At 38.7% G+C, this 26246-nt stretch overlaps 2 protein-coding genes and 1 long non-coding RNA gene across 4 annotated transcripts; 1 reads left to right on the forward strand and 2 right to left on the reverse strand.

Moving 5' to 3' along the window:
* The first annotated feature begins 2472 nt into the window (after window positions 1-2472).
* Window positions 2473-4669, forward strand: LOC121967999 (9-cis-epoxycarotenoid dioxygenase, chloroplastic-like). Its single transcript, XM_042518525.1, has one exon. It carries the CDS (start codon window positions 2712-2714, stop codon window positions 4491-4493), a length of 1782 nt encoding a protein of 593 aa, XP_042374459.1. The 5' UTR covers window positions 2473-2711; the 3' UTR covers window positions 4494-4669.
* An 884-nt stretch (window positions 4670-5553) lies between these two features.
* Window positions 5554-11154, reverse strand: LOC121968000. Of its 2 annotated transcripts, none has more exons than XR_006107894.1 (3): window positions 11034-11154; window positions 9397-9490; window positions 5554-5788 (listed from the first exon to the last, which is right to left on the reverse strand). It is a non-coding gene; the product is annotated as an uncharacterized LOC121968000 (long non-coding RNA). The 2 variants fall into 2 exon arrangements; XR_006107893.1 differs by having other exon boundaries at window positions 5554-5817.
* An 856-nt stretch (window positions 11155-12010) lies between these two features.
* LOC122055483 (serine/threonine-protein phosphatase BSL3-like) lies at window positions 12011-24611 on the reverse strand. The gene is made up of 21 exons (XM_042616942.1): window positions 23845-24611; window positions 23515-23575; window positions 23247-23325; window positions 23033-23112; window positions 22864-22958; window positions 22659-22758; window positions 20339-20408; window positions 20026-20127; window positions 19859-19940; window positions 18148-18327; window positions 15994-16264; window positions 15600-15828; window positions 15273-15443; window positions 14471-14709; window positions 13904-13988; window positions 13624-13722; window positions 13339-13538; window positions 13175-13250; window positions 12954-13089; window positions 12738-12877; window positions 12011-12643 (listed from the first exon to the last, which is right to left on the reverse strand). Exons 1-21 carry the CDS (start codon window positions 24200-24202, stop codon window positions 12560-12562), a joined length of 2937 nt encoding a protein of 978 aa, XP_042472876.1. The 5' UTR covers window positions 24203-24611; the 3' UTR covers window positions 12011-12559.
* Between the last annotated feature and the right edge of the window lie 1635 nt (window positions 24612-26246).

Below are 26246 nucleotides of genomic sequence, written 5' to 3' on the forward strand. Positions count from 1 at the left end.
CAACCTAGTTATTGCTTGCATACAGAGTTTATACGAAGACACGTCCTAAAGTTTAAGCCAATTCGAGGAAGGACAGAGTGGAGAAAGAAGGGCACCACAAACTGCAATGACAGAAACACGTGTTGGACTAAACTTTCTGCTAATCCTAATCCATTTGATCTTCTGGATTCATGAAAAAGCAATTACATTCCAACTAAACCACTTGCAGGAAAACAAAAACACATGTCCACCTTTCAATCCTGAGGTGGAAGGTGTAGTAGTCCTGCATGCTTATGTGGGCGTGCAACGCAATTGCTATGCATGCAAATTACGTCTGGGAGTCGCACAAGGAATGCATGTAGGCATTTTCAGTCATCTTGCTTGTAGGTCTTTGAATACTTTAACTCGACCATATATTCGTTTGGCCAGTATTCCAGCTATTTATGGACAAAAGGAAGATTTGACAGCAATGTGACGAGTTCTCTTTAACTCGTGTTGTTTTTGCCAGTGCGCTGTTCGTGGAACATACATTTGGCATCAAGAGTTAATGTGTAAAGTTGCATGGAAAATGTTCGTCAAATGTTTGCTGGGGAATGCGACAGTCCTCCAATCTGTGCATGTTGATTGTTAGACTCAAACAGCTCCTAAATAGAGTTTCTAATAAGCAACAAAGACTGGACCAAATGTAGGATAAGGCATTAACTCAGCTGAATACTTAAGTCTAAGAATTCACAAGTTGAGGGACTCTTTGCCAGATCGATACGATAGCCATCACGAGTGAGGTGAGCTGACTAGAGGTAGAGGACCGATCGAAGAACATAAATCGAATGTGGTAAGTAAAGCACGTACCTCACTGACTTAACTTGTGGAACTTGACCTTCTCACTATATTAAACTAACTAAAGGTCAGTGGTGCCATAGACTTCTGTGTTGGTCACTAGAATTTTTTTGACCAATTAGTTTTGATCACTGTTTTTGGGCAATGCTTAGCGTAGAAGCACCAAGTTGTTCAACATTTTCCATGCGGATGATTCTGTCTGTTGCAATTAATTGGCCGTGCACGATTCTATAACTATACTCGTGCATGTCTACATCTTTTCTACCTGTTTTACTACACTCTGCGTATATTAAAACTACTGGTAAGCAATGTATATAAAGTTATCTAATATTCTTTTAAAAATTAAAACTCCATTAATGTGGGAGTTCCAAATAGCTTTTATGAAAAATAAATGAATAACTAAATAAGTAAAGCAATGAAATTTAGAAAAGGAAAATAAAATGCATTACATGTTACCAGACAAAAGCAATGAAATCGACTAATTATAAATAGAATAAGAATAAGCATTACTGCCATCACAGTCTTCCGGACATTAGTCAGTCAATGGAGCAGCGAGTAACGAAATAGCATGAATCGTTAATCAGGTGACACTCAACTTTGTGGGCTGTGAATCATGTAGGCCGTCCGATGCTACGGGAGCAAATCTTATGTAATATTTGGTATAATATTTTCTATAATATTGACTTGTCAAGTGTATCCAATGTAATAATGGTAACTTCTCGGCACCCGACAGCCAAGACACATGTCCATCGTTGGAGGCCTCCGAGTTATTTTCAACTTATCTAGTCCGATCCAAACTACGATCTGAATAGAAAAATGATCTTAGAGAAGGGTCGTAAATTGCGATCAGATTCCAACCAAAATATGACCATAATTACAGGGCGTTTTTATAGGTGTGGATCATATGACAAATTCATAAATATGGGACTGTCGATTACCGAATGTCGAGTGCAAAGAAGTTACCATTATTAAATTTGATACAACTAGTCAATAATTCGATGTTATAGAAAATGTTATACCAAATGTTATAGAGAATTTGTAATTCTTATACCAAATTCTTATAACATTTGGTATAATATTTCTTATAACATTAATAATTACTTGTCAATAGTATCAAATTTAATAATTATAACTTCTTAGCACATGACAACCCGATCGCCCGCCCATCGCCGACCTTCAGATAATGTCCAGTCGTTTATCCCGACTTAAATTATAACCTGGATAAGAATGTGAATCCAAAGAGGGATTACACATAATTATGATCGGATTCCAACCAAAATTCGACCGCAATTATGGAGCATTTTTAAGGATTTGCTGTCGTTCACTATAAGTGCTTCATGATTTACCCCCCGAAATTAATAATCGTATAAGAGTAATTCCTCATTTTTATCAAAATTCGATCAATCTTTGCTCAATTCTATAAATATGTCATGTAATAATCAACTTTGGGCAACTAAAATTATATTAGAAAAAAATGATAATTTCAGTTAGCCTCATTGACTATTTCTGAGATGACCGGCCCAGCTCCATGAAATTTTTCCACTGATCATCAAGGTAAATCGGGAAGCGCACGTGACGGGTAGCCCAAAAACTCAGCATCCTTTGGTTATGTCTCCATTTGAAGAAAAATTCTTACAAATACATCGTAACTGATATTCAAATCGTGGATATTTAGATGACAATTTAGATGTCCTACCGCGACATTATAATACCGGGGACAACTAAAATTAGATTAGAGAATATTGATCACGTGGCTAATTCTTCCCAAGGTCAATAAATAGCCACCCCTCAGACCCCTTTCCGATATCAACTGCCACACACTTGGAAATTGCCTTTCTCCTCCGACAACTCCTCCGAGCTTACAGGATACAGATCGGTCGCCAACTGCGACGTCCATGGCTTCTGCTACCGGTTTCACACTGCACTCACCAACCAATTCAATTTCTAACTACAAACACCATCGCCGGTCAAACCGCACGGTGGTAATTCGGTGCTCTTCCCCAGCAAATTCTCTCAGCTCTGACGCTGCCGTTTCCGTCGCCACTGTCACCCCGTCCTACCGTCGGCTTTATAACAAAGATGCTACCGGTACTACCGGAGTTGTTGTCAAAAAGCCCGCGCTGAAGTGGAACTTGCTCCAGCGCCTGGCAGCGGCCGCTCTCGATGCCGCCGAGGAAATGTTCATATCGGCGGTGCTCGAGCGGCCGCGCCCTCTCCCGAGGACTGCAGATCCAGCCGTGCAAATTGCCGGCAACTTCGCACCGGTCGACGAGCAGCCGCCCTGCTATGACCTCCCTGTTCGCGGTCGAATCCCTCCGTTCATCGACGGCGTCTACGTCCGCAACGGCGCAAATCCCCTGTTCGATCCCGTCGCCGGGCACCACTTCTTCGACGGCGACGGCATGCTGCACCTCGTCTCCCTTCTCAACGGCACGGCCGCATCGTACGCCTGCCGCTACACGGAGACAGAGCGCCTCCAGCAGGAGCGCGCGCTAGGAAAGCCTGTGTTCCCCAAGGCGATCGGCGAGCTCCATGGTCACTCCGGCATCGCGCGCTTGTTACTCTTCTACGCGCGGAGTCTCTTCGGGCTCGTGGACGGTAATCGAGGGACGGGCGTGGCCAACGCTGGCCTCGTCTACTTCGCCGACCGCCTCCTTGCCATGTCAGAGGACGACGTTCCTTACCATGTCCGCATCACCCCTTCCGGCGACCTCGAGACAGTGGGGCGGTACGACTTCGAAGGCCAGCTGCGCTCCTCCATGATCGCGCATCCAAAGTTGGACCCTGTCTCGAGGGAACTCTTCTCGCTCAGCTATGACTTCATCTGCAAGCCTTACCTCAAATACTTCTACTTCACCCCCAACGGCGACAAGTCCTCCGAGGTGGAGATCCCCCTCGACCAGCCAACCATGATTCACGACTTCGCTATCACAGAGAACTACGTCGTGGTGCCGGACCAGCAGGTGGTGTTCAAGCTGCCGGAGATGCTCCGCGGCGGCTCTCCGGTCATCTACGATGGCGCGAAGGCGGCACGCTTCGGCATACTGCCCAAGTACGCTGCCAGTTCCGCCGAGATGGTGTGGATCGACGTGCCCGATTGCTTCTGCTTCCACCTGTGGAACGCGTGGGAAGAGCCGGTCACCGGCGAGGTGGTGGTGATAGGCTCGTGCATGACGCCGCCGGATTCCATCTTCAATGAGTCCGAGGAGAGTCTCACGAGCATCCTCTCGGAGATCCGACTCGACCTCCGGACCGGCGAGTCCACGCGCCGCCCAATTCTAGCTCCGGCGAACCAACTCAACCTGGAAGCCGGGATGGTGAACCGGAACAAGCTGGGGAGGAAGACCCGCTACGCCTACCTCGCCATCGCAGAGCCATGGCCGAGAGTTTCCGGGCTCGCGAAGGTCGACCTCTCCACCGGAGAAGTGCGAAAGTTCATCTTCGGCGACGGCCGGTACGGCGGCGAACCCTGCTTCGTGGCGAGGGACTCGAGTTCCCAGGAGGACGACGGCTGCGTGGTGACATTCATGCACGACGAGCGGACGTCCAAGTCGGAGCTGCTGGTGTTGAACGCTGCAAACATGCAGCTGGAGGCGGCAGTGGAGCTGCCGTCACGAGTGCCGTACGGCTTCCACGGCACCTTCATAAGCAAGAGGGAGCTGGAGTCGCAAGCTTAGAGATTAATTAGAGCACTAATTATAATGGGAATGATAGAGATTAACAGCAGAGTACCGCACCATGCAATGTAGGACACTGTTTGAATGGGTAGGTCTCCTGTTGGTGGTGGTCAATAAGGACACGAGGCAGAAAGAAGAGGATAGTACCTTACTATTGGGTTTGTAACGTGGCTGAGCCCGAGCTCAGCCAGTTTCTTTCGTTCTTGTTCATCTGCACTGTTCATATTACAGAGGCGTCAGTCTTGCTCATCGTGCATGTCCTTGTTGCATTGATTGATCAAGAGTTCACCATCATGGCTACTGCCAATGATGGTAACGGATCGCGGCAGAGAAGATCACGACGAGATCCGAAGCACAAAAATGCACAGTGAAGCTTCTAAAAATATGTGATGAATTGCAGGGGAAGCCATCAAGGAGACGAATGCACGGGCAAATGTAGTTAGTGAAGCTTCTAAAGATGCTCATAATAGGCTCAGTTCACTTCTTCGAGTTGGATGAATGATCCAACCAGATGAATCAAAGCTGGAGTGAGAAGGGATTGCGTAACTAAGCCTAATTAATTTGACTAAACAATCCAAGACACTTAGAAAAGAACCAGCATAGCGTGGCGTGGTGGAAGATACTACGTTATACAAAGCATTGACCGTGCAAGTTGCATGAGTCAAACATTAAACTAAGCCGCCATTCCATCTACTGGGAAGTCAACCCATGAGCTTATCCCTTTATCTACTTTGCATTCCCATAAGCCTTGGCTGTCCTATAATACCACGAGCATTCAAGCAACTATAACTGCTTTAATGACATCGTCAACAAGTGGCCACTCAAACCCTTCCCACTTCAACGATTGGAGAGACCATCCATGATTAATCTGTGCAAGGATAAGCAATTATAGAGTGAAAGCAATTGGCTAACGTAACAATTGGAAGTTGACTAGGAATAATTAAGTCAAATGATTGGACACTTTGGTCAGCCACTTCTCCAGCAATCTACCTAACTAGTGAACCCATAAGACCAGGAATTATTGTTGTTTCATGAATCCAAATATAGACAACAGGTGCATGTCTTCAAAGAAAAAAAATCTCTCCCACCCTCACCCTCGTCATTTGACGATCAACTATAAATTAACTTCATGATTTATTTCTCTAAGAACAGACTGTTAGGAACATTTGGGATAAACATAATCTACCATTACAATAAATTGATTGGCGTGACAATGACAATGGCAGCAGCAACACTGGAGACTGCCGATTGGAGACGTGATGACAGCGAACACTTGAGATTTGTGGAACAGGCAACTGGGAGTCGATCACATCGTATCAAGCCACTAGGGTTTGTCATGTCAACGCCAACACAGTATATTTTGGAAAAATTATAATGCTACCGAAATTGGCATTTGACTGAGAATGAAATAAAAATATAATTTCTTAATTTAGCTTAATTCATCTCACTTGATTCATTGGAACCATCTGTACATCAAATGAAGCAAGAGTTACTAAGGAGGTAAAGAAAAGATTAAGCAAATGAGCCTCGTTTTAGCAATTAAGTGGCACCATGGTGGTTTACAAAAGGATTAAACCATTCCTAGTTATCTGATAAAACTCTCTTTTGGAACATCAACTTATTTCCTTGTTCTTCTTCCTCCTCTGACCTCTCCTCTCTATGCCCCTTTTTTTCATGGGGATGAGCCTCCTTTTACGAATAAAGTATGAAGTGGAGAACTTTAACAAGTCAAACCCATCTACCTTCCAATAAAGAAAGAAGTAAAAAACAACCAGTCGCCGTCATGGTGACTTGGCCGTTGACTATGTAGATGTGTTTTCCACACACTGTTTTAATGAAATACCTCGTACGGAGATATTTTTGCAATTACTTGACCTGGCTGATTTATATTGCGCAAAAATCCAACAGCACCTTCTTATTAAAATCACTAAAGTGACGTTGCCCCATTAAAATCATTATAGTGGTATTATATGGTCAATGCTTCCGAGTGAATCTAATAATTAATAGTTGGATTACACATATCATAAAGGTGGGGTTTTTTTCATCTATATCATAAATCTAGCTGGGATATGCATTAACTTTTTATGTCCTAATTGAAAATGGCTCTAGGGCAATACAATTATACTACAAAATCTATGACATATGGCTTTGCGTAAGCAAGTCTAATCCCTGATATTCAATATAATCTGACCTTTTGCTTATTTGTAATTGCATGAGCTTTAATATTGTAGTTATCATCAAGTATTTCAAATTTTTAGGCCTTCTCAAACCTTAGAATTCAGTACATTCTGTATGCCAATCCATGTATACATATATTCTATCTATGCTGAGATGGAAAGCATGCAAGTTTCTATTTTTATATACAAAATATGAACTTTGAGATTTGGTGTTACTTAGTTAATCTCAAAATCATTTGATCTATGGCAATTGTGTGAGTGTTTTCCTTTTTGTGTCACCCCTCCTAGAGACTCTGAACTTTATGTTGGCGTTTACTTTGTGGTTTTAATCTCTTGTTTGATTTGCATGCATGTTCTTTCTAGCAATTGTATCCGTCAGAAAATAAGAATTCAGAGAACATCAAGGATGATGGACTTCTTGTTGATCTTAAATTACCTGTTAAGCATGTATTGTCTAGGGAACTACGAGTATATTTTTTTTTCCCAACTATCTTTTTATGAGCTTTCTAGGTTTTGTTGCTGAAGAACTTTAGCTTCTATGAAATGGTCTCTCTTCTTTTTCTCATTGCAACTCTACTTCGATAAAATTACTGAGCTACCACCACAACATCTTATCATTGGCTCAATGCTACTATCGCTGAAATAGATGATCCAATTATTTTTAAGTGGCAAACCTCAACAAATGTAACCACCATGATACAGTGGATCTTGAAATTCAACAATGTCAACTACTTTGACAAACTATTACATGATAACAATCCACACAATCAATATCCAAATCGACCATCAATACTATTATACAATGTATGTTGAAGATCAATGCCAACAAATCAGTTGCATCAAAAAGCAACATTTGAGACACTAATACAACATGTCTCCACAAATCTATGGCACCCAATTTTAATAATTCACCTTGATCAACACATTGTTCGACATTCCCCAATTGATAATATATAATCATCACTATCAAAGTCATAAACTAGATAATTATTTTCAGTTAAAGCAACCTAAATCATCACAGATCACTTCATCAACAATGCCAACTATCTATTAAAAATTATCATAGCACCATAGTCCATATAGATCATTATAATCACCATCATCATCACATAAACACTAATCACCGCTACAGTCAATATCATTACAGATTCCATTTTGAATATCAATACCAACACATGATCCATACCAAAGAACAATCTTAGCACGCTAATATAATCAAGCAATTTGGAAACCAGAAATTCATATTGTACTCAATGTTGATTATTCGCCTTGATCAACACTTCACATCAAATATCTCTTCACTACAATTGATATCCACCATAAAACTACAATTGATATCCACCATAAAACTATGATCACAACAGGACAATGTTTCCAATATCAATACCACCCACACAGTTCGTAATTAGAATAGGACAATGCATATAATATCAACACCATCCCAACAATTCCTAATTGGAATGTCAGCCAATTTAGTAGCCCACACACAAATATCTACTGCAACCACAAAGAATCACTATCTGACATGTAGGTGCATCTGTGCATCTGATTCCCAACCTCAATATTCTTCCAAACAACATATCACTTAAAATTAAAACTCAATTAAGATAACTCACAACATTTATCTAATAATAGTTTCTATCATTCAAATCAATTACTTGATATAACCACTTAAGGTTCACTTTCTTTACAAGTGTAAGACTCTCATTTCATTCAGAGATTACCTTCTAAAAAGAAGAGGTCAAGATCCTTTCAGGATTTGTTCGCTCGTTTTACTATGTAAAGTTTGACAGTTTTACAGAGAGAAGAGTAAAACGTAGAGGAAGGAGTTTTGAGGGAAGAACTTGTTTCTTTAACATCATCAAAATATATGCTTATATTAGATTATTATGAAGAATGGTATGAAATGAATCTCTAATTTTCAACTATAGCTGGCTACTTGTCACTTAAGGTGTCTAATAATTCTTCTTGAACTAATGTGGGAAGAAAAAAATCGCTAATTGTCTATATAGGTGGCTAAAAGTGGGTTAGTTATCTAATGCTTGCTTAACACTGACCCTCTAAGTTGAAGCATACACATTGGAGATGCCCAATTTATCTATGGAAAGGAAATGTAATCTCCTCTGAGTGCCTTGCTTAAGATGTCAACCAATTGGTACTTGGTTAAAAAACAACTTATTGAAATTACTCTAATTTAAACATGGCTTTGGACAATATGTTTGGCCTTTTCGTGAAACATGAGATTGACCTCGATGTGGAGAGTGGCTTTATTATCACAATAAAGATGTTGGTCATGAGTGGTCAATGTCACTGAAGCCCTTATCCATAACAACTTGTTTGTCACTATTGTAATTGACAGGTACTCTACTTCTGCTAAGGATCTTAAGACAATCATCTGTTTCTTGGTCTACTAGGAGATAGGGCATTCCTATAGCATCATAAAGAAGTATGACAAGGAATGCTAAGTTAATCTACAAATTTCCTAAATCTTTCCTTTATCCAATCACTTGAAGTTAGAAATAAAAGTTAGACTATTTCCTTCAAGAATGAGGTCATCAACATAAATTAAAACAACTAATTTATGTCACATCGCAAGTAAAAGCCTGTTTGAAGTCATATTCCTTTATTGCAAAAGTGAACTTCTCGAACAAATTATGAAAAGTCTATTTCAACCCATACAAGTACTTTTGCAAGGAGAAGAATAAAAAAATGAGTGGTTAACTTACAGCAAAATGACATCAAAAAGGTTCCATCAATGGGCTCGGGGAAGAGAATTAAGATGCTGAAAATGAAGATCAAATGCTGATAACCAAATATTCCCTGCAATGGAATAAGCAAATATGAGGTGATCAAACAGAAAGAGAAAGGGAACAATTAAGTGAAAAAAGAATACAGATGATTGCAATCAGCTCATAGCAGTCCTTTATCAATAATTGTGGCATTCATAGACAAAGCACAATGGCATGACTAGAGTAAACACATGGAAGTATCTCGCATATGAACCGAACTTTAACGTTTTATAAATGGAAAAAAGTAATACTGGGGGCATGTACTAAAGGACCAAGAAGCACATGTTGATCTTGGTTGCTTTGTCAAGAAATCTAAAGTGGCTAATAGAAAAAAAAATGTTGCAGAGAGTTTACTCTGGCACTGACAAAGTATAGACTCCAATTTAGTCTTGCAAACAATTTCACTTAATTAGAGGCACATGTTGAAGTCCAAAAAATATATATAACAATTTGAGGCCATAGTATTATCAAGATAGATAGTCACTGTCGGTAATTTTTGGTAAAATACAACCATAATTTAAACTATATGCATCAACCAAAGCATAAGCAACAACATTTAATTTTTTGCACTAAAGTGATATTCAACTATTTGAAGTTCTATTATGATAATACATCCCCATGCATAGCACTTGCATTTTGCTCTGACTATTCTATGATTTCAAACATTCAGAGCTTGATTGGCTCTTCATTACTCGATTTTCTTTTTTATTCTTTTCGTACAACTATGATGACGCGGAAAAAAATTTGGTGATTGGCAGCACAAATTCAAGCAGAAGTGACAGTGCTACTAATGAACTAAGAACTTGACTAGTCAGATCAGAAGGATAGCAAAAGATCAGCCTCTCATAGGAAGGTGGCTAAACTATTCTCAAGGGTAAAGCCAAGAGCTCCTCAGACCCAAGTGCTGCCCCTCTGCTGCATTGCTCTAACAATCAAAGACAATGCCAAAGTGTGTACATAACTTTAATTGCATGGCAATAGCAGTATATAGACACCGAACGTTCTCCAGATGTAATCGACGTTAGTACTAATTAACTCTGTCTTCTCTTATGCGGGTATCATGGAGGAAGAATTGCTGATGGATTTTGGATAAACATCCTAAATGCTTTGCAAAGAATTGTTTATAACTGAAAATGCATACCAAATCAATGCAAACATTCACCACCCAATTTGTTTCGACTTTAGAAATGGTTGTTTGGAGATTCTTAGTACGATTTAGTTTCAATACTCGATAGAAAAGCTAAGCGCTAGTGCACGAGGCTTCTGATAATACCACATCTAATTAGTTCCTCCGCGATCAGTATACCTAAACGTGGGTTCTGGTACCACATTACAAGTACATAGAACAAGTACCTCTTAAGCGTACATCGATTGCAGATTAGATCCACCGACTTCTAAGACAGCCAGTATACAGGATCGCCAGCATAAAGAACGATCTAGTATTATCTTGTAAGAGCAATTCATATTCCATAAAAAAATAAAAAACCATTATTAAATACGAAAGCATACTTCGACGATCAACAAGCACAAAGAACGCAAAGCCGAGACCAAGATAAAATAAGTAGAACCCTAACCTCGAACACCAGCTACCAGGATCCATCGGAGAGAGAACTAAAAGAGAGGTTAAAAGGAACGAATCGGTAGTGGAGGTGCTGGCCTTTGTTATTTATAGAAGTTCCTATCAAGTTCCTGTCCAAAACAAAGAATTACTCTTGTCGCAATGAAATCGTTTTGCCCGCTCGTTCATCGATTGACGATTTTTTGAGGTATCTTTGGTGCCGAACATATGGACGGCAGATATTTCGAACGGAATAAATGAAGGGTCACGATGGCCAAGGGACAATTTCGAGAGAGGGTGCGTCTTGAAGAGGATCCTCCTGCTAACTTTTACGAAAATGCCCGCAGATAATGAAGATGGCGCGAAAAAATCCGTTATGCGATGAGTGATTTCTTTGAGTAGCGTATTTAATTTAATTAGTTATAACTCAAACTGTGCATGCGAGGAAATGAAAAAATATATATATTATTGTAACAATATAGAAACATGAAATAATTTTCTTGAATAAATTTAAACATCAAAGCAGAATATCTAGTAAACAGAAGAACTCCCTTTGTATATCATTGCTGACAGTGATAATGGCAAAAAGACAAAGACTCTTCTTTGCTGAATTGAGGATGAGCTTTATGAAAGTTTTTTATTCGACCACTTGAATAAATTCTAAAAGCGTTAACAAAAATGCTCTTCCTAGGAATTGGTCTCCAATGCTTTTGTTGATGTCAATATTACCTTGCCACTCTCCTATATATATCTCTAGTATATATAAAGTTGTATCACTAATGAATAAAATCAAATTTCCGAGTGCATGTAATGAAAAAGCAAAATTATAAACAGATAAGGACAATTAAGTATGCACATCTAAGAGTTCTATCGATCTTCTTAAACTTGTCTAAACACAGATTAAGAAAATAATAAAAATCTACCTCGTGTACCCTTCAAATACTGCTAAAATCTTCATAGTGGCAATAATCCACAGAAAAAAAGGGAAAAATGTGAAAATAAAAAACCAATCAAATCCATATTCTTGCAAACCAACGCATCCTTATCAATTACACGTTACGCTCAAAACTTATCTTGTACACAAAATCATCAAAGAAATTACAGCGACGGAAGTGCAATAAGGGAAAAGACTGTTATTATACATGGCTCATAGTAATTGTTAACCTCGGTTTGTCTCGACAAGGAAAGAATAACTACCACAAAAACACTATTGGCGATTTCAACTGGCGACGCAATACATATAGTCACCTATCCAGCAGCAGAATATACAGTGGCGAAGCTTGTGTCAACTGGGGCAATCTCCGATCACTTTCCTGGTGCAGTAAACTGGCCAATTCACATGTTAAGTTACATGGTGAAAACTCCAAACACGTCGGTAAGCAACTTTCAATCAACTTTACATGTTGAAATATCTAAGAGCTTTACGAATTTTGATGGCCAGTTTATAAACCCAGCTTGTTCGAAAGAGTAGGTCCAACAGCTGAACCACCAGGAACCTCAGTTCACGGGAGGGGAATTAGTATACCATATTTGGGATGATTACTATATCCAGGCTAGAGAACCTCGATCATTTGCCACTTGAGGTCTGCCTCGGGTAGGCGTGGCTGGTCTGTTGGCATTAATTTCCTGAGGAGATAAACAATTTTGTTTCCAAGTCATAAAGAATGCAGATAGATGCAACAATAAAGTGCAAACATCAAAAGAGTTAACGCAGCAATACTTGCATCCATGTATCCTCAATATGACGCTCCGGTGATATTTCAGGTGAATGGAAGGCAGGAGGTAAGGGATGAATTAGCTTTGGGACAACCACAAGATCTCGTCCCAAAACCAAAATTGCCCCCGCGTTATTTGCTGTTCCTGGATATATGGATTGAAAGAAAATTAGGGGAATTAATAGACAAACAATAGATTGAACAAAACTATGGATCCTCACCACAATAGTTAGTTGCAGAGAAAAGAGTGATTAAATGACCCTGAGCAAATCGTTCAAAACCATCCATGACACACTCATGTGCCCTTACTATCAACTGGAGGTCATTATTATTGCAGAACTCAATAACTCGGTCAGGCTGTCACATCAAAAGATCAAACATTTGAAACCATTGTACAGGAATTGAGTAGAAAATGATCCGAGCCAAACATATAATCACTCACCCCAAAAGTAACCAAGCCAGGCCCCCTGGCATTTGGTCTTAACCCCTCAACACTGTCGTTCTCTGTTGGATCAGACCTGCATGAATAAGAAATAGGAAATAGCTATTCACTGAAATAAATATATCAAGCAAAGGCATTTCTTTTTAGTTATTTATTTGTATGACCATAGCAGATCCATAAGAACTATTGCGCCAGTTTCCATTGTGATAGGTCGTTGAAGGTTTTCGATCTGTTCTACATGATTTATGGAACGGCCAATACCACCATGCATGCAGATAACTTTCTTCTCAATTAAAGCAGCTAAAGGCAACCAATTAAACAATCTGTTAATACGGTGCCATGCCCAGATTCCGTCTTGTTCTCCCTGTTTCCAAACAATAAACAATGATATGGAACACAATTTTTCCTTGATAAACTAAATAATGACAGCAAACAGAAATTAGTGGTACCATTCTCTCGATGCACTCGGTACGAAACCCAAATAAAGCATTAATGTCTGTTGCCTCATGGTTTCCACGAATTAAATGTATATTATGTGGATATTCAATCTGTAACATTGATTCAGAAAATTTTGAAAAGTTTAAAGATACAACATATTTGTAAACATAAACCTGTACAAGAAGAGTGCAAAGTAATACCTTCAAGAATTCTTTGATGCTAAATATTTTCATAAAAATATTTGCTTGGATAAGACTGATCACATTGACAAGCTTGAGGGGAAAGTAATACCTTCAATGCAAGGAGAAGAGTAATAGTTTCCAGGCTATGTTGGCCACGATCAACGTAATCACCCAAAAAGAGATAATCAATATAACTGAAAGTGGCAAAAACATAAGACAGTGTCACAAGCAGATAAAGGAAAATATGAACTAAAATTAACACTACAGATTTAAAAAAAGATGCACCCAAGTGTGTAGCCAAAACTGTGTATCAGCATCTATTTTCATGCTGCAATATATGCAAATAGGACAAAGCAAACTTAAACCTAAGATCTGAATAACTGAAGTCATAAGAGTACAAGTGCAAACCAAAATAATACAGGTCAAAAAAAGCTGCACATTATCATCTGGGAAAAACTTGCAGTCAGTAGCTGCTTTCACACTGCAACATAAGCAATAGATCAAAGCAAACTTAAGTCTAGCGTTTAAATATCTGGTGTTAAGAGCGTAAGGGAAGGATATAGATAAGAATTCTGTGCTAACTGAAACATGAAGAAAACCTGGTGGAAATCATGGAGGAAACATGGTAGAAATCTAGTCATGCTTGATAATATTAGTGAAAGTTGAAAGTGCTTACGAAATGTCCCCTGCCGTTGAAGGAGCACCATACTCATCAAACAAGCGCATGAGATCCCCAAACTGACCATGTAAATCACCAAAGATTTTGACAGGAGCTTTAATTTGTAGAACAGTTGGCTCACTAGTGAATATTCTTTCAGCACTATCACAAAGCTCAGAGATCTCATTACAATCTAAGAAGAACTGCCTGCGTACAGGGGGTTTCCAACCACGTGGTTTCAGAAGATGAGCAACAACCTGTAAATTGAACACATTAGGCTATCATCAATAGAAGATTTACTTTACACGCATAATCAACAAGACATTATAGATATTAGATACATTGTTCTTGCTCTTGTATGAAGTATCTATTTGGTTAGCAATATGAACCATGTTCTAAAGTACTGATAAGTGCTGGTACTAGCAAATATTCTCTGCACTGCTTAACTTTGAGAATTCAAACCTAATCTATAATAGCTATGTCTGTATTAAACTGTGCATTAGCCTATGCGAAAGGTTTGCTACTCCCTTTCCTGATAAGTAGTGGCTTGACAGTTCACAGACACCAGAATCAGTCATTATATACTTATTTAATATCATGAATCAAAAATGAAAGCATAAAAACAGAAAACAATTATTTGTTATTTGTTATTGAACTGTCTAGTTAACTAGATATGCTTACAAAGGATCAAGATTGAATAACCCTATAACACTGGCTGGTCCATAGACATCTAAACAAAAGCAAAGGTAATGCCTCTATGAACACAGCAAGAGTACAAAAGCAGTATCCCTCTTACTTACAGTAGTAAGTTTATAGTTACCTTTTTGGGTATACTATTAATAGACATTTGACGATCTAATAGTTTCCTAGCTGCAGTTGCATTCTCCTGTGTGCCATAGCTGACCCTTCTGCCTTCATTTTCAAACTGATCAATTGAGAGCTGCCTGACCATACCACCCAATGCACCTCCTGTCTCAGCTGCTACAACCACCTGCCAAAAGAGCATTGTAGGTGTGATGGCACCCGAAATAGCTACTGTCTTACCCCTCTAATAATTATCTTCCAACCATATGATAAACTTCAATAACTGTGAAGAGTCAGTTAAAACTCGAAGGAGGGGCATAATTCAGTGTCACAGAATACTGACCGCTCTATGATGTAATCGAACCCCAACTGAAGATGTACCATTTGAAAGTGAAGGGTCTGATATGAGACTTGGGAGTTGTTTTCCACGTGGAGTAGACTCTGAATCATAGGCTTGATCAGGTAAATGCTCGCCATTAATTCGTCGTGCCTTGGCAGCAGCTAAAGCAGCACTAATTGCCTCAGCTTCTGCTGCTGATGCTTCTACTAAATATTCAACACCTTTGTTCAATCTACAGAACCCAAATATTTCATAAGCTGTTTAAAAAAGAATACCAGGAAACACATTGGAATATCACAAATGTGTCAGTGATTAGCAGATTGTATATCCAAATCTTGGAATAGCACCGATAAAGAAGCACAGAAAATGTTAATCCAAATCTAAACTAATATACCACCTTGGTCCTTGAAGCATGGTGTTGTCGGGGCTCACGTTGGTGCACATATCCCCATTGACGGGAGGAGACACTGAAGGAGCCATCGCCGCTGCACCATCAGGAACTTTTTCAGGAGTAGCTTGCCTTGATCTTTCATCAGAGAACATGTATCTTCCTGGTGATCCTCCTATTTGTACATTTGCAGTGGAACCTGAAGAAGCAATGTGGGAAGCTGCACTTGTTTCAGCAGCAGCTAAATCTTCCGCAATAAGTAGGTCATCAAGAAGCATCCCTGCATAAAAAAGTATATTTAGCTGAAACAAAAGCAAAAAAGATGTGTTGTGTGTATATATTACCAGCATGAAAATCAAAGTGAGTCATCTAAATATGCATGATAAATGAATAGTTCGAAAACCCAGAAATAGTTTGCATGGGCATACACAACTCACTTGAGATACAGAGTTTTTGCTTATGACAGACAGTTCGAGACAAAATGGCAGCTCAAGAAGAAAAGTAAAGGGTAACTGTTCTCTGCGCAGATGCCACATAACTTCAGCAGTGTTTTTCTCTAAGATTTATGATTGACGCAAAGAGGTAGGGCTCAATTAAAGGCAGTTGACTATTAAAGCTTAGAAGCTAAATGAGAGTAGTATTTTTCTTCTCTCTCTCTCTCTCTAAACTCGCCTATGGACACTACACTTCAGCAGTGGCATGACTATTGAAAAGTTGCACCAATGTTGAAATATACACTTTTGGTTTTCAAAATGTATAAAGAGAAGTTGTTTTCGGAAACAGAGATCTTGCATAAAGTAACTAAATCAACACATGACTCATTCTCCTTTCTTTGGCTTTCTTATTGGAGTATTTCTTGCATATTTTGAAGAACTTTTAATAACACCACCAAATGATTTCAGTTGATAACAGTATTGTATAGCCATTAAGCCTCATAAGATCCAATAGGTGACACAAACATTCTTAAATATGGAATTTTAATCTTAACTTCAGAGATTCAACTGCGATTTAGGCCAGCAATCAATAATATGGTATCAGGAATATCAGTTGTATCCACCTATTTATTCCAAGAAAATGTTAATTTAGGTAATGAGAAGCCAACACGTCCAACAAGTATTGAATTTAAAACAGAACAATCACACAGTTATCCCTAGTGTAATACCAGATGTGGATGGCATTAACAAAATGAGCTACTTTTTCAAGAAGTCCTAAAAGATGTGATAACAAATGCGAGTCACAACTAACATGAGGTGATGCGTGATACTGGATAAAAAAGCTAAACAACTGGTATCAGACTCTCTGGAGTGACATCTGATATGCATCAGAGCACAAAACACTGACACTACAAATTTATGATTCATAGATACAGGTTAGTAAAAATTCAGTAAAACCGAATTAACCGCACCAAACCAACTAAATTTTGAAATTCGATTCGGTTTTTGGCTAATTCGGTTCGGTTTCGGTTTTAAAATTCGTAATTCAGTTAAACCGAGTAAGGATATTAATTTGATTATTTTTTATTTAAAAATATAATTAATTAAACAAAATATGTAATTAATTAAACAAAATATGTAATTAATTAAACAAAATTTAAATTCGATTAATTTAGTTTTAAAAATTTCAATTAGTTCGGTTAATTTGGTCAAAAACTGAATTAACCGATATTTAATCGGTTTGATTTGTTCGATTTTCATAGGAAAATTCGGTCGGTTCGGTTGATTCGAAAAAAATTTCAGTTTGTTCGGTTTTCGATTTGTTCGGTTCGGTTTTCACCGAATGCTCAGCCCTATTCATAGATCAATAATAAGAATGATGTTTTGCTGGTAAATTTTGCTAGTATGCAGTACAACATGGTCTTTGAAATCCCTGAGTAGAATATCTCTGAAAGCATTAGTTAAAGCATTCTCAACTGGACTAATTTGACCCATGCAAATCTTGGAGCCAGAATATGAAATCAAATGATTCGAGATCACAGCATTTAAGTGTAAATAATTCACCGGACACTAACAAGGGCAACAGAATAGCCTAAAAAGTCCACGTAATATTATAAATAAGAAAATAGCAAGCAGAAAACCAAAGTGAAGAGAGATTGTAGTTTGTTTTCAGATGATACAAGTTGAATGAAGTAAAATTTGTAAAGCAGAAAAATGTTTGGATTCTTACCGCCATGTAATCCTCCATAAATAAAAACTTTATCAGCAACTGCAGCAGCCGCATGTCTACAACGCCTTGTCAGCTCAACAGACGATTCTCCACCAGCTGCATCAGAACTATATCGCCCTTTTCTGGGACTTGTAACAACAGACTTGGTATCACACCAAACTCCAGCAGCAGTGTCAAGCACTAAACCATGGAAACACATGCCGTAAATGAATCTATATTATTAGGAAGATTATGTAAACGGGCATATGCTTGAGACTAAAAGGCAAAAGAACATTGGTTATCCTAATCATGATCCAGAACCCATCAATTGGTATGATATGGTTTTGTTATTGTTACAAGCCAATCTTTGATGACCATAAGTAGTGTGCATGTGCATTGAGATATACATGAGTAGTGATAGGCCTGTGATATTAAGTAGTGTGCATGAGCATGGAGATATACATGATACCCTGTTAAAGGTCTTGCATATTTGTAGTGATAGACTTGCGATATTATAGTACTTTTGCCTTTGATCTTCTGGCTTTGCACCTAATTATTTGTTTGCTTTCATTTCTTGTGAGTTTATCCTACTAGCTTAATTGACATCTTTTATTAATACACCTTCAAAAAAAGTATAAGGTGGGTGGTAGAGGATTAAGTTAGATTATTAGGCATACTGCTATATTTGTTGCTCAAGAGATCAGTGTTCCTATAGCTGAAAATTTGTGACTTTTTTCATTACCTTATTGTCATTATTACTTGCACTTTCATTGTAGCATTTAGGAAACTTATTGATACTTTACCTTATTGCATTAAAAAAATGATTAACCAAGCTAGGGAACGTCGAGCCTGGAGTGACCGGCCTGGTACCACGGAAGTTTCCCACCGGCCACCAAGGTAAATCGGGAAGCATTTGTGACGGGCGGCTCAAGATCCCTTAGTTGCAAGTCCCATTTGGAGAAAAAATCCCTACAAATATGCTATGACTAGGAATCGAACTATGGGTACCTAGGAGACAACTGAACACCCTTACCGCTGCACCATAGCCCCAGGGGCACCTTATTGCATTAAGACTTTATGCATAATTGAACAATAATATTTTGTTTGTAATAAAACAATTCTTGCTTGGTCTTTATACCTGTGTGTGGTGCTTCTGTATCTTTTAATATTAACGAGGAATTGTTACAAACATTGTCTAGAATTATTGTGCTGCAGAGTGAGCATTCGCACCATCAAAAGCGGTTTCCTTGGAGAATGACAAATAATGGGAAAGGTAAGCCTATTGTGAGCAAAACTTAGCTTTGTAAAATTCCCTGAGTCCACTTTGTAAATGCTTGAAAATTGAAATACCAAACTTTATTATCAAACATTTAATTGGTATTTAACAAGACATTGTGGAGGTGTTGCCTGAACAGACTATCCTTATGCACCAAAAAGTTAAAATTGTTTCATTGCAATTGTCAACTTAAATGTAGTATAAGTGTATAACTTGCAAGCCACATTCTTGGTAGAACATACAAAAACCTTCTTCCAAATTATCTTAAGAGACTAAAAAGCATATTGCCTAAGCATGAACGAAAGTTCATAACTTTCAACTGCTAAATAGCAACCAACCAATCTTTTATTTGGCAACATCATGGAGGGATTATGCCAGTTCAAGTATTGACTAAGGCAAATTTAGGTCTACTCCAAAAAACAACATCCTTTTTGTGGCTACAAAGTATAAGCATACCAGCAATGCTTGAAGAGTCTTCTACAATACGTCCACCACCAAGAGCTCCTCCAGAGACATGAAGTCTAGCATTGACAAAAACCTACAAAAATTATTGACAATTATATCAACTGTACTCCAGCACATAAACAGACACAATAAGCGTGAGAGTGTTAGTAAAGACCCACAGCAGCATGCTGGTATCTTGGAGATGGAGAAACTCCAGGAGCAATAGCCCATTCCCAACGACCATCCCTATGTTTTGCAAGACCATATGCACTTGATAGAGGCTGAAGGAATAACATGTTAAATCTAGAACAGTGATCAAAATAACTCTTCAGATACAAATAAGAACAAAGAAAAATTTTATTTCTGTTCGGATAAACAACAATCAGGCTTGGCTTGAAAATAATTTCCCAAGATTGACTGCAAACTTTCCACAGTTTGCTAAATCAAACTAAAATGGATAAGGAATTTGATTTGAGAGAAGCATCCACTGACCACGCCGTTCGCATCTCTCCCACCACAAAGCAACAGAAGACCATCTGACCGTGCACTTGCAGTTGCATACCTGAGACATGAACAAAATGACTATCAACTTTACAAATTTGTGAGCAATTGGCAATAATTGTACCTCATAAATGAAGTTAGAACAATCACTATTCGTATACGTGCACATGTATGCCTAAACTATGTGCAGTTAAGCCTAAACTGCAGTGGTGCTACTCATGTGATTTTAAGTTCAGTTATAACTGGTTACGTGACAGTTATCACAAGTTGTTGCACCCAAAAAACCACAACTGGATCCAAACTGTCTATTGCTAACAGCAGTGTAGTTAAATCACTTCATAATTGGCTAAATAATGTGGCAGCAAACTCATGAACAATTGAAGTAAACATCAAATGGTTAACAGAAGTTCCATAAAAGAAAAGCATTAGGTAGGAAGTACCGTGAACAAAAGACAGCAAGTACAAGATGATATAGAAAAATATTAAATACAAACCACTTTTCTAGTTGGTAGACAATCAAGAATCAAGATAAAACAAGTGCCTGTAGATCTTAAGCAAATAGTTTGTAACTTCAGAGACATCCAATAAATATGGACACCTACAGTGGTAGTCAATGAAGTATAACAGATTAGAAAGATACCATCTGACCGTGCACTTGCAGTTGCATACCTGAGACATGAACAAAATGACTATCAACTTTACAAATTTGTGAGCAATTGGCAATAATTGTACCTCATAAATGAAGTTAGAACAATCACTATTCGTATACGTGCACATGTATGCCTAAACTATGTGCAGTTAAGCCTAAACTGCAGTGGTGCTACTCATGTGATTTTAAGTTTAGTTATAACTGGTTACGTGACAGTTATCACAAGTTGTTGCACCCAAAAAACCACAACTGGATCCAAACTGTCTATTGCTAACAGCAGTGTAGTTAAATCAGTTCATAATTGACTAAATAATGTGGCAGCAAACTCATGAACAATTGAAGTAAACATCAAATGGTTAACAGAAGTTCCATAAAAGAAAAGCATTAGGTAGGAAGTACCGTGAACAAAAGACAGTAAGTACAAGATGATATAGAAAAATATTAAATACAAACCACTTTTCTAGTTGGTAGACAATCAAGAATCAAGATAAAACAAGTGCCTGTAGATCTTAAGCAAATAGTTTGTAACTTCAGAGACATCCAATAAATATGGACACCTACAGTGGTAGTCAATGAAGTATAACAGATTAGAAAGATAAGGTAGGAAGTACTATTATTATATTTTAATAAAAGCATTAGTCTATAATTATATGATCCATGTTGTAACTCAGCAAGCAAGCAATTTGTCATGTTTTCCATCCAACGTAAAGTATTGATAAATATGTTCCCAAGAAGGACCCTTTTCAGATCTGCCCATAAAGAGATATGTTCTAAAACTGCTATCATGAATATTCTTTTCAGGCGCACATACAGGAAACCATTCTCCACTTGTTCATTTGTGCACCTGCCATTGGATATTCAGCTACTTGTAAGTTGTAACTTAGAATTTCAAAGGCATATGGGGATTATGTGATGGGCTGATTTGATTTCTGAATTCTGGTTTTGCAAGAATTGTTTTTGGAGAAACCAACAAATACAGACTAGAGTGGAGGGAGATACATTAAGCTAATTATATGGAACATGCATACTATATAGATCAATGTCTTTGAGTCTTATCTTCCTCAAAATAGAAAACATTAAAAGTTAATTATAAAAGATGCTTTGGGTATTATATCAAATTGATATGTTCGTTGAGCTTAAACGATATTTAAAAAGGACTATGCTGCAATAATCCATGAACAGCATAAAAGTTACAGCAATAGAATTTTCTAGACCAAAAGAACCAATATGGAGGGAAAAAAATCTAAGCATACTAACGATGAACCAAAAGCCAGCATAACTTTCCAAATAATGGTTGGACTGATAGGAATTAAATAGATCTATGCAAACAACTTAATATCTACTACTAAGTAGATAAAATATACAATAATTCACTTTCTGTATATAAGCATCCTATGATCTTATTTTGAATCACAAATTTTATTGTTTCAAGCATTTTTGTGAACAAATAACAAAAAATGGATGAAAGGGAATGCAATAAAAAAAATAAAAATAAAAAACACCATCATCAGCTAGTAGCGTTTGTCCGACCATTTGGGGTCTGCTACAAGAAAAGAGCATCATTAACTAAGCAATTTCAAACACAAATCTGTGATGTAACTACAAGTTGTCACTCAATTAGAAGTTGGTTACTTGGTTTAAAGTCCCAATTAGTTAACTCACATGCATGGGGGTGGACCTTCACCTTCGGGTTCCAACTTCCTCCATTCATAGGGTTTGGCAGCAGTATCTAGGGCCCAAACATCAGCTAAAGGGTGTTTCCCTGACAATAATGTATTGTTTCTCATAAGTTGAACCATGAATGATTGGATGCATATAGTAATAGTTGATAAAACATGTTTCTACATACACAAGTAAAATGTCCTACCATCATTTCCACCAATTGTCAATAGAAATCTCTGCCCAACTAGAGCCATCACATGACCATAGCGTGGTCCTGGACCAGGTCCTTGAACAACAACCCTATATTCAAGAATGTCACTTAATCAAAAAGTTGACAAGATAAATAACTAAGTTTACTGGATTAGATAAATAACCTATGCCACCGTGGCCGCTGCTGAGTCAAGTCCAGAACATGAAGATCCTCTGCTGACAAACCATTAGGACCAATCCCACCCTAAGAGATTAAAGAAATATCTACTTCAAAAACTACCTTATTTTCCATAAACAAATTTAATTTAGTTAAATAATCAAAGAGCGTATAGTATATAAAGAACCGCGATGCACTAGAACATACATATACATGATTACCTGGATTACCACCATAGTACCCACAGAAGTTGCAACGTGTGCAGCCCTAGGTGAAGGGGGTTCTCCAAGAGGTGTCAGCCTGAGAAACGCAACTGCATTATGCTCTTAAGCTAAATAATATCAACCTATTGCTTAAATTTGATTGAAAAGCTCTGCCCAATAGTTGTTCTCATAGAGATTGTTCTTAGTATTAGATAAGTGAAATCAGCTAAAATATTATGCCATATGATGTAAAGAATATATCAATTAGCACTCTGTTAAAGAATACCTTGTCCATTTGTTAGTTATCACATCATAACAATGAACATCAGCCGTTGCACCTGCAAGGCCTGCAATGGAGAAGCAAAAACAGTATTTGAAATAATTCAATCTTTCATCCATCTCAAAGTAGCTTAATTCCATCACAGTGGTTCCTCCCCGTCTTCTTCAATTATCCCGAATAACTAGGATGTGTTTCTAAGAGATCAATGAAATTCGAGACATAGCCTACATAATTGTCTATGTTTTGAACACAAGCCAAGACTTCTCAGTATCAAGAACGCATTAGCAATCCGCACGACAAGAATTTGAGATTAAGACGACGAGGGGTATGGCTTACGAATGCCAGCATTTGCTGCCGGAGATGGTGGGGCCGTTGAATTGCCCTCGAGCGCCGTTGCACCTCCAAAGAGAATAAGCCGCGGCCCTATGTACCCAGGTGTTCCCTCCTCCCCGACACCCGCTACAGCCGTAAGCGTGTGACCGCACCTGGACGTCGGCCCGTCCTCCTCCATTTCTATGATCGCATTCACCACCGAGTACCTCGGCGCGGGCCTCGGCCCCACCACGACCGGCTGCGGCTGCCCCGTCTCCACCGTCGGAAGCGGAGGCGAGGCGGTCCCATTCTCGAGGTCTTGGCGGGTTCCTGCCGCCGGATCGCGGTCCTTGTCCGTCACCATCGAGGGATCGATCTCCATAACGGCGGAGATACGGCAGCGCCGCGACCTACGACTCGGTCCAACCGTCAGGTATCGTCCTTGGCGCGGTAGGCATCGCCGTCCGCACTCGATGAGGGTGTTTTAATTCAGCCCGACCGCCGTCGCCGGAGACTCCTAATCCCTCGGAGAAGCTCGCGTTGGCCGGATCGAGGCGGAGAAGCTTAACGATGGAGAGGAGTAGGAACTAGGAAAGGAGGTGGATCGCCTCTTCTCTCCTCGCTGGCTTCGATTCCCACCACCGATCGCTCTCTCTCTATTCTCTCTCTCTCTCCCGAATCCGAATCGGAAGGAGCGGAATTATTATTAGGGAAATTAATTAAAGCGGGCGAAGATAAATGAGAGGAGGAAGCAGGAAGAGAACCCTCCTGGCTTTCTCCCGTGTTGATCTTTTCTTGATTTTTTGTTTCGCCCTTTTTCTTTTAATTTCTAATTTCTCCGCAGTCGTTGTTTCGTTATAATAACAAAAAAAAAAATCAGGTTTCGTTATAATAAAAAAAAATCAGTTATTAGTTACATACTGTTATATCACAGAAGGATCTGCAATCCTCTTTGCCGTTGGTAAGGCCGGGTCTGCTCAACAGAAGGATCAATGACACGACGGTGGTCAAAATTAAGATGATCACACCCCGGTATTATCGTCCGATCGGGTAATCCTCTTTGCCCGAGGAGGAAGAATCGCTGAGTCTACATGAGACAAATGTTAGCAAAACTTGAGATCGAGCTTAATCACCCATTACAATCATGAACTTGTTGTCCTTTATTTTAAGGTTTCCTACAAATCATTAGATAGTCATACACATTATTCTCGATGATATTGTCCACGAGAGTAAAATCTTAGGGGGCGTTTGGTTTAAGGGAATAGAGATAAGGAATGGGAATAGCAATCAATATTAATGTTTGGATTACAACAATGGGAATATAAGGGGACGTTTGGTTTAGGGGAATAGGAGTGGGGAATGGGAATGAGAATCATTGTTAATGTTTGGATTATAGGAATAGGAATACAAATAAAGGAATGAATCTTTGAAATTACAGTTACCCTGCCATTTTGTTTCCCCGTTTCTCCTACATCGTCAGTGGTTGACTTGAGCGTCGGAAGGTCATCGCCGGGGAACCCCTCCTTGGTTCGGCACTGACATTGTTGTGGTTGTAAGTTTCACTGACGAAAAGTCTACCAATGATCAGCAAGAACGTCATATCCCCAACATCCATCGCCTCGACTCTCGGACAGAATCAACAATGTTTTCAAATATGCTTCATTTTATAAACATGTTTCAGACTTTGAACACAAATATAGAAATACTATGTCTTCTAAACTCTTATACTCAGTTGATTCTCGAGTCTAAGTGAACACTACAACCAATTGAGGAGTGTCCCACCTTCAATTATCTAAATCTGTTTAGAGATCTCGACTTTCCTCAATTTACACTCTCATAAACTCTATCTTATGGATAGGGATGGCAATTTTCCCCGCGGGTTTGGGGCCCCGCGGGGAAAATCCGAAATGGGGATGGGGATCCCCGATTTTTCGGGGATGGGGCGGGTTTGGGGTGGACCCGCCCCGAATATTATTATTATTAATATTAATAAATAATAATATGATTTTTAAAAAAAGTATTAATAATAGTATTAATATTAATATTAAATTTTTTGAAAATATTATTAATAATAATATTATTAATATTGATATTAATATTAATATTAATATTATCAATTGACCCAAACAAACCACAGACATTAGAATAGCTCATGCCAGGTCAGATTACATGTATTAATATTAATATTAATATTGATGATAATATTGGTATTAATACATGGCAGTTAAACTTTCACCTCCATGGATTGCAATTGATGATACAGTGACTACCATTTTGGTGTTTCTGTGTCTGTGATTTGTTTGGGTTAATATTCTACTGTTTCTGGTGTCTGTGGTTTGTTTGGGTCAATTTGGAAATGGGGCGGGGATGGGGAAACCCCGAACCCGAAAAAATAAGAATGGGGCGGGGATGGGAATGGCAAACCC

Source organism: Zingiber officinale, chromosome 3B (assembly GCF_018446385.1).
Source record: "Zingiber officinale cultivar Zhangliang chromosome 3B, Zo_v1.1, whole genome shotgun sequence".
In the NCBI taxonomy this organism is placed as follows: Eukaryota; Viridiplantae; Streptophyta; class Magnoliopsida; order Zingiberales; family Zingiberaceae; genus Zingiber; species Zingiber officinale.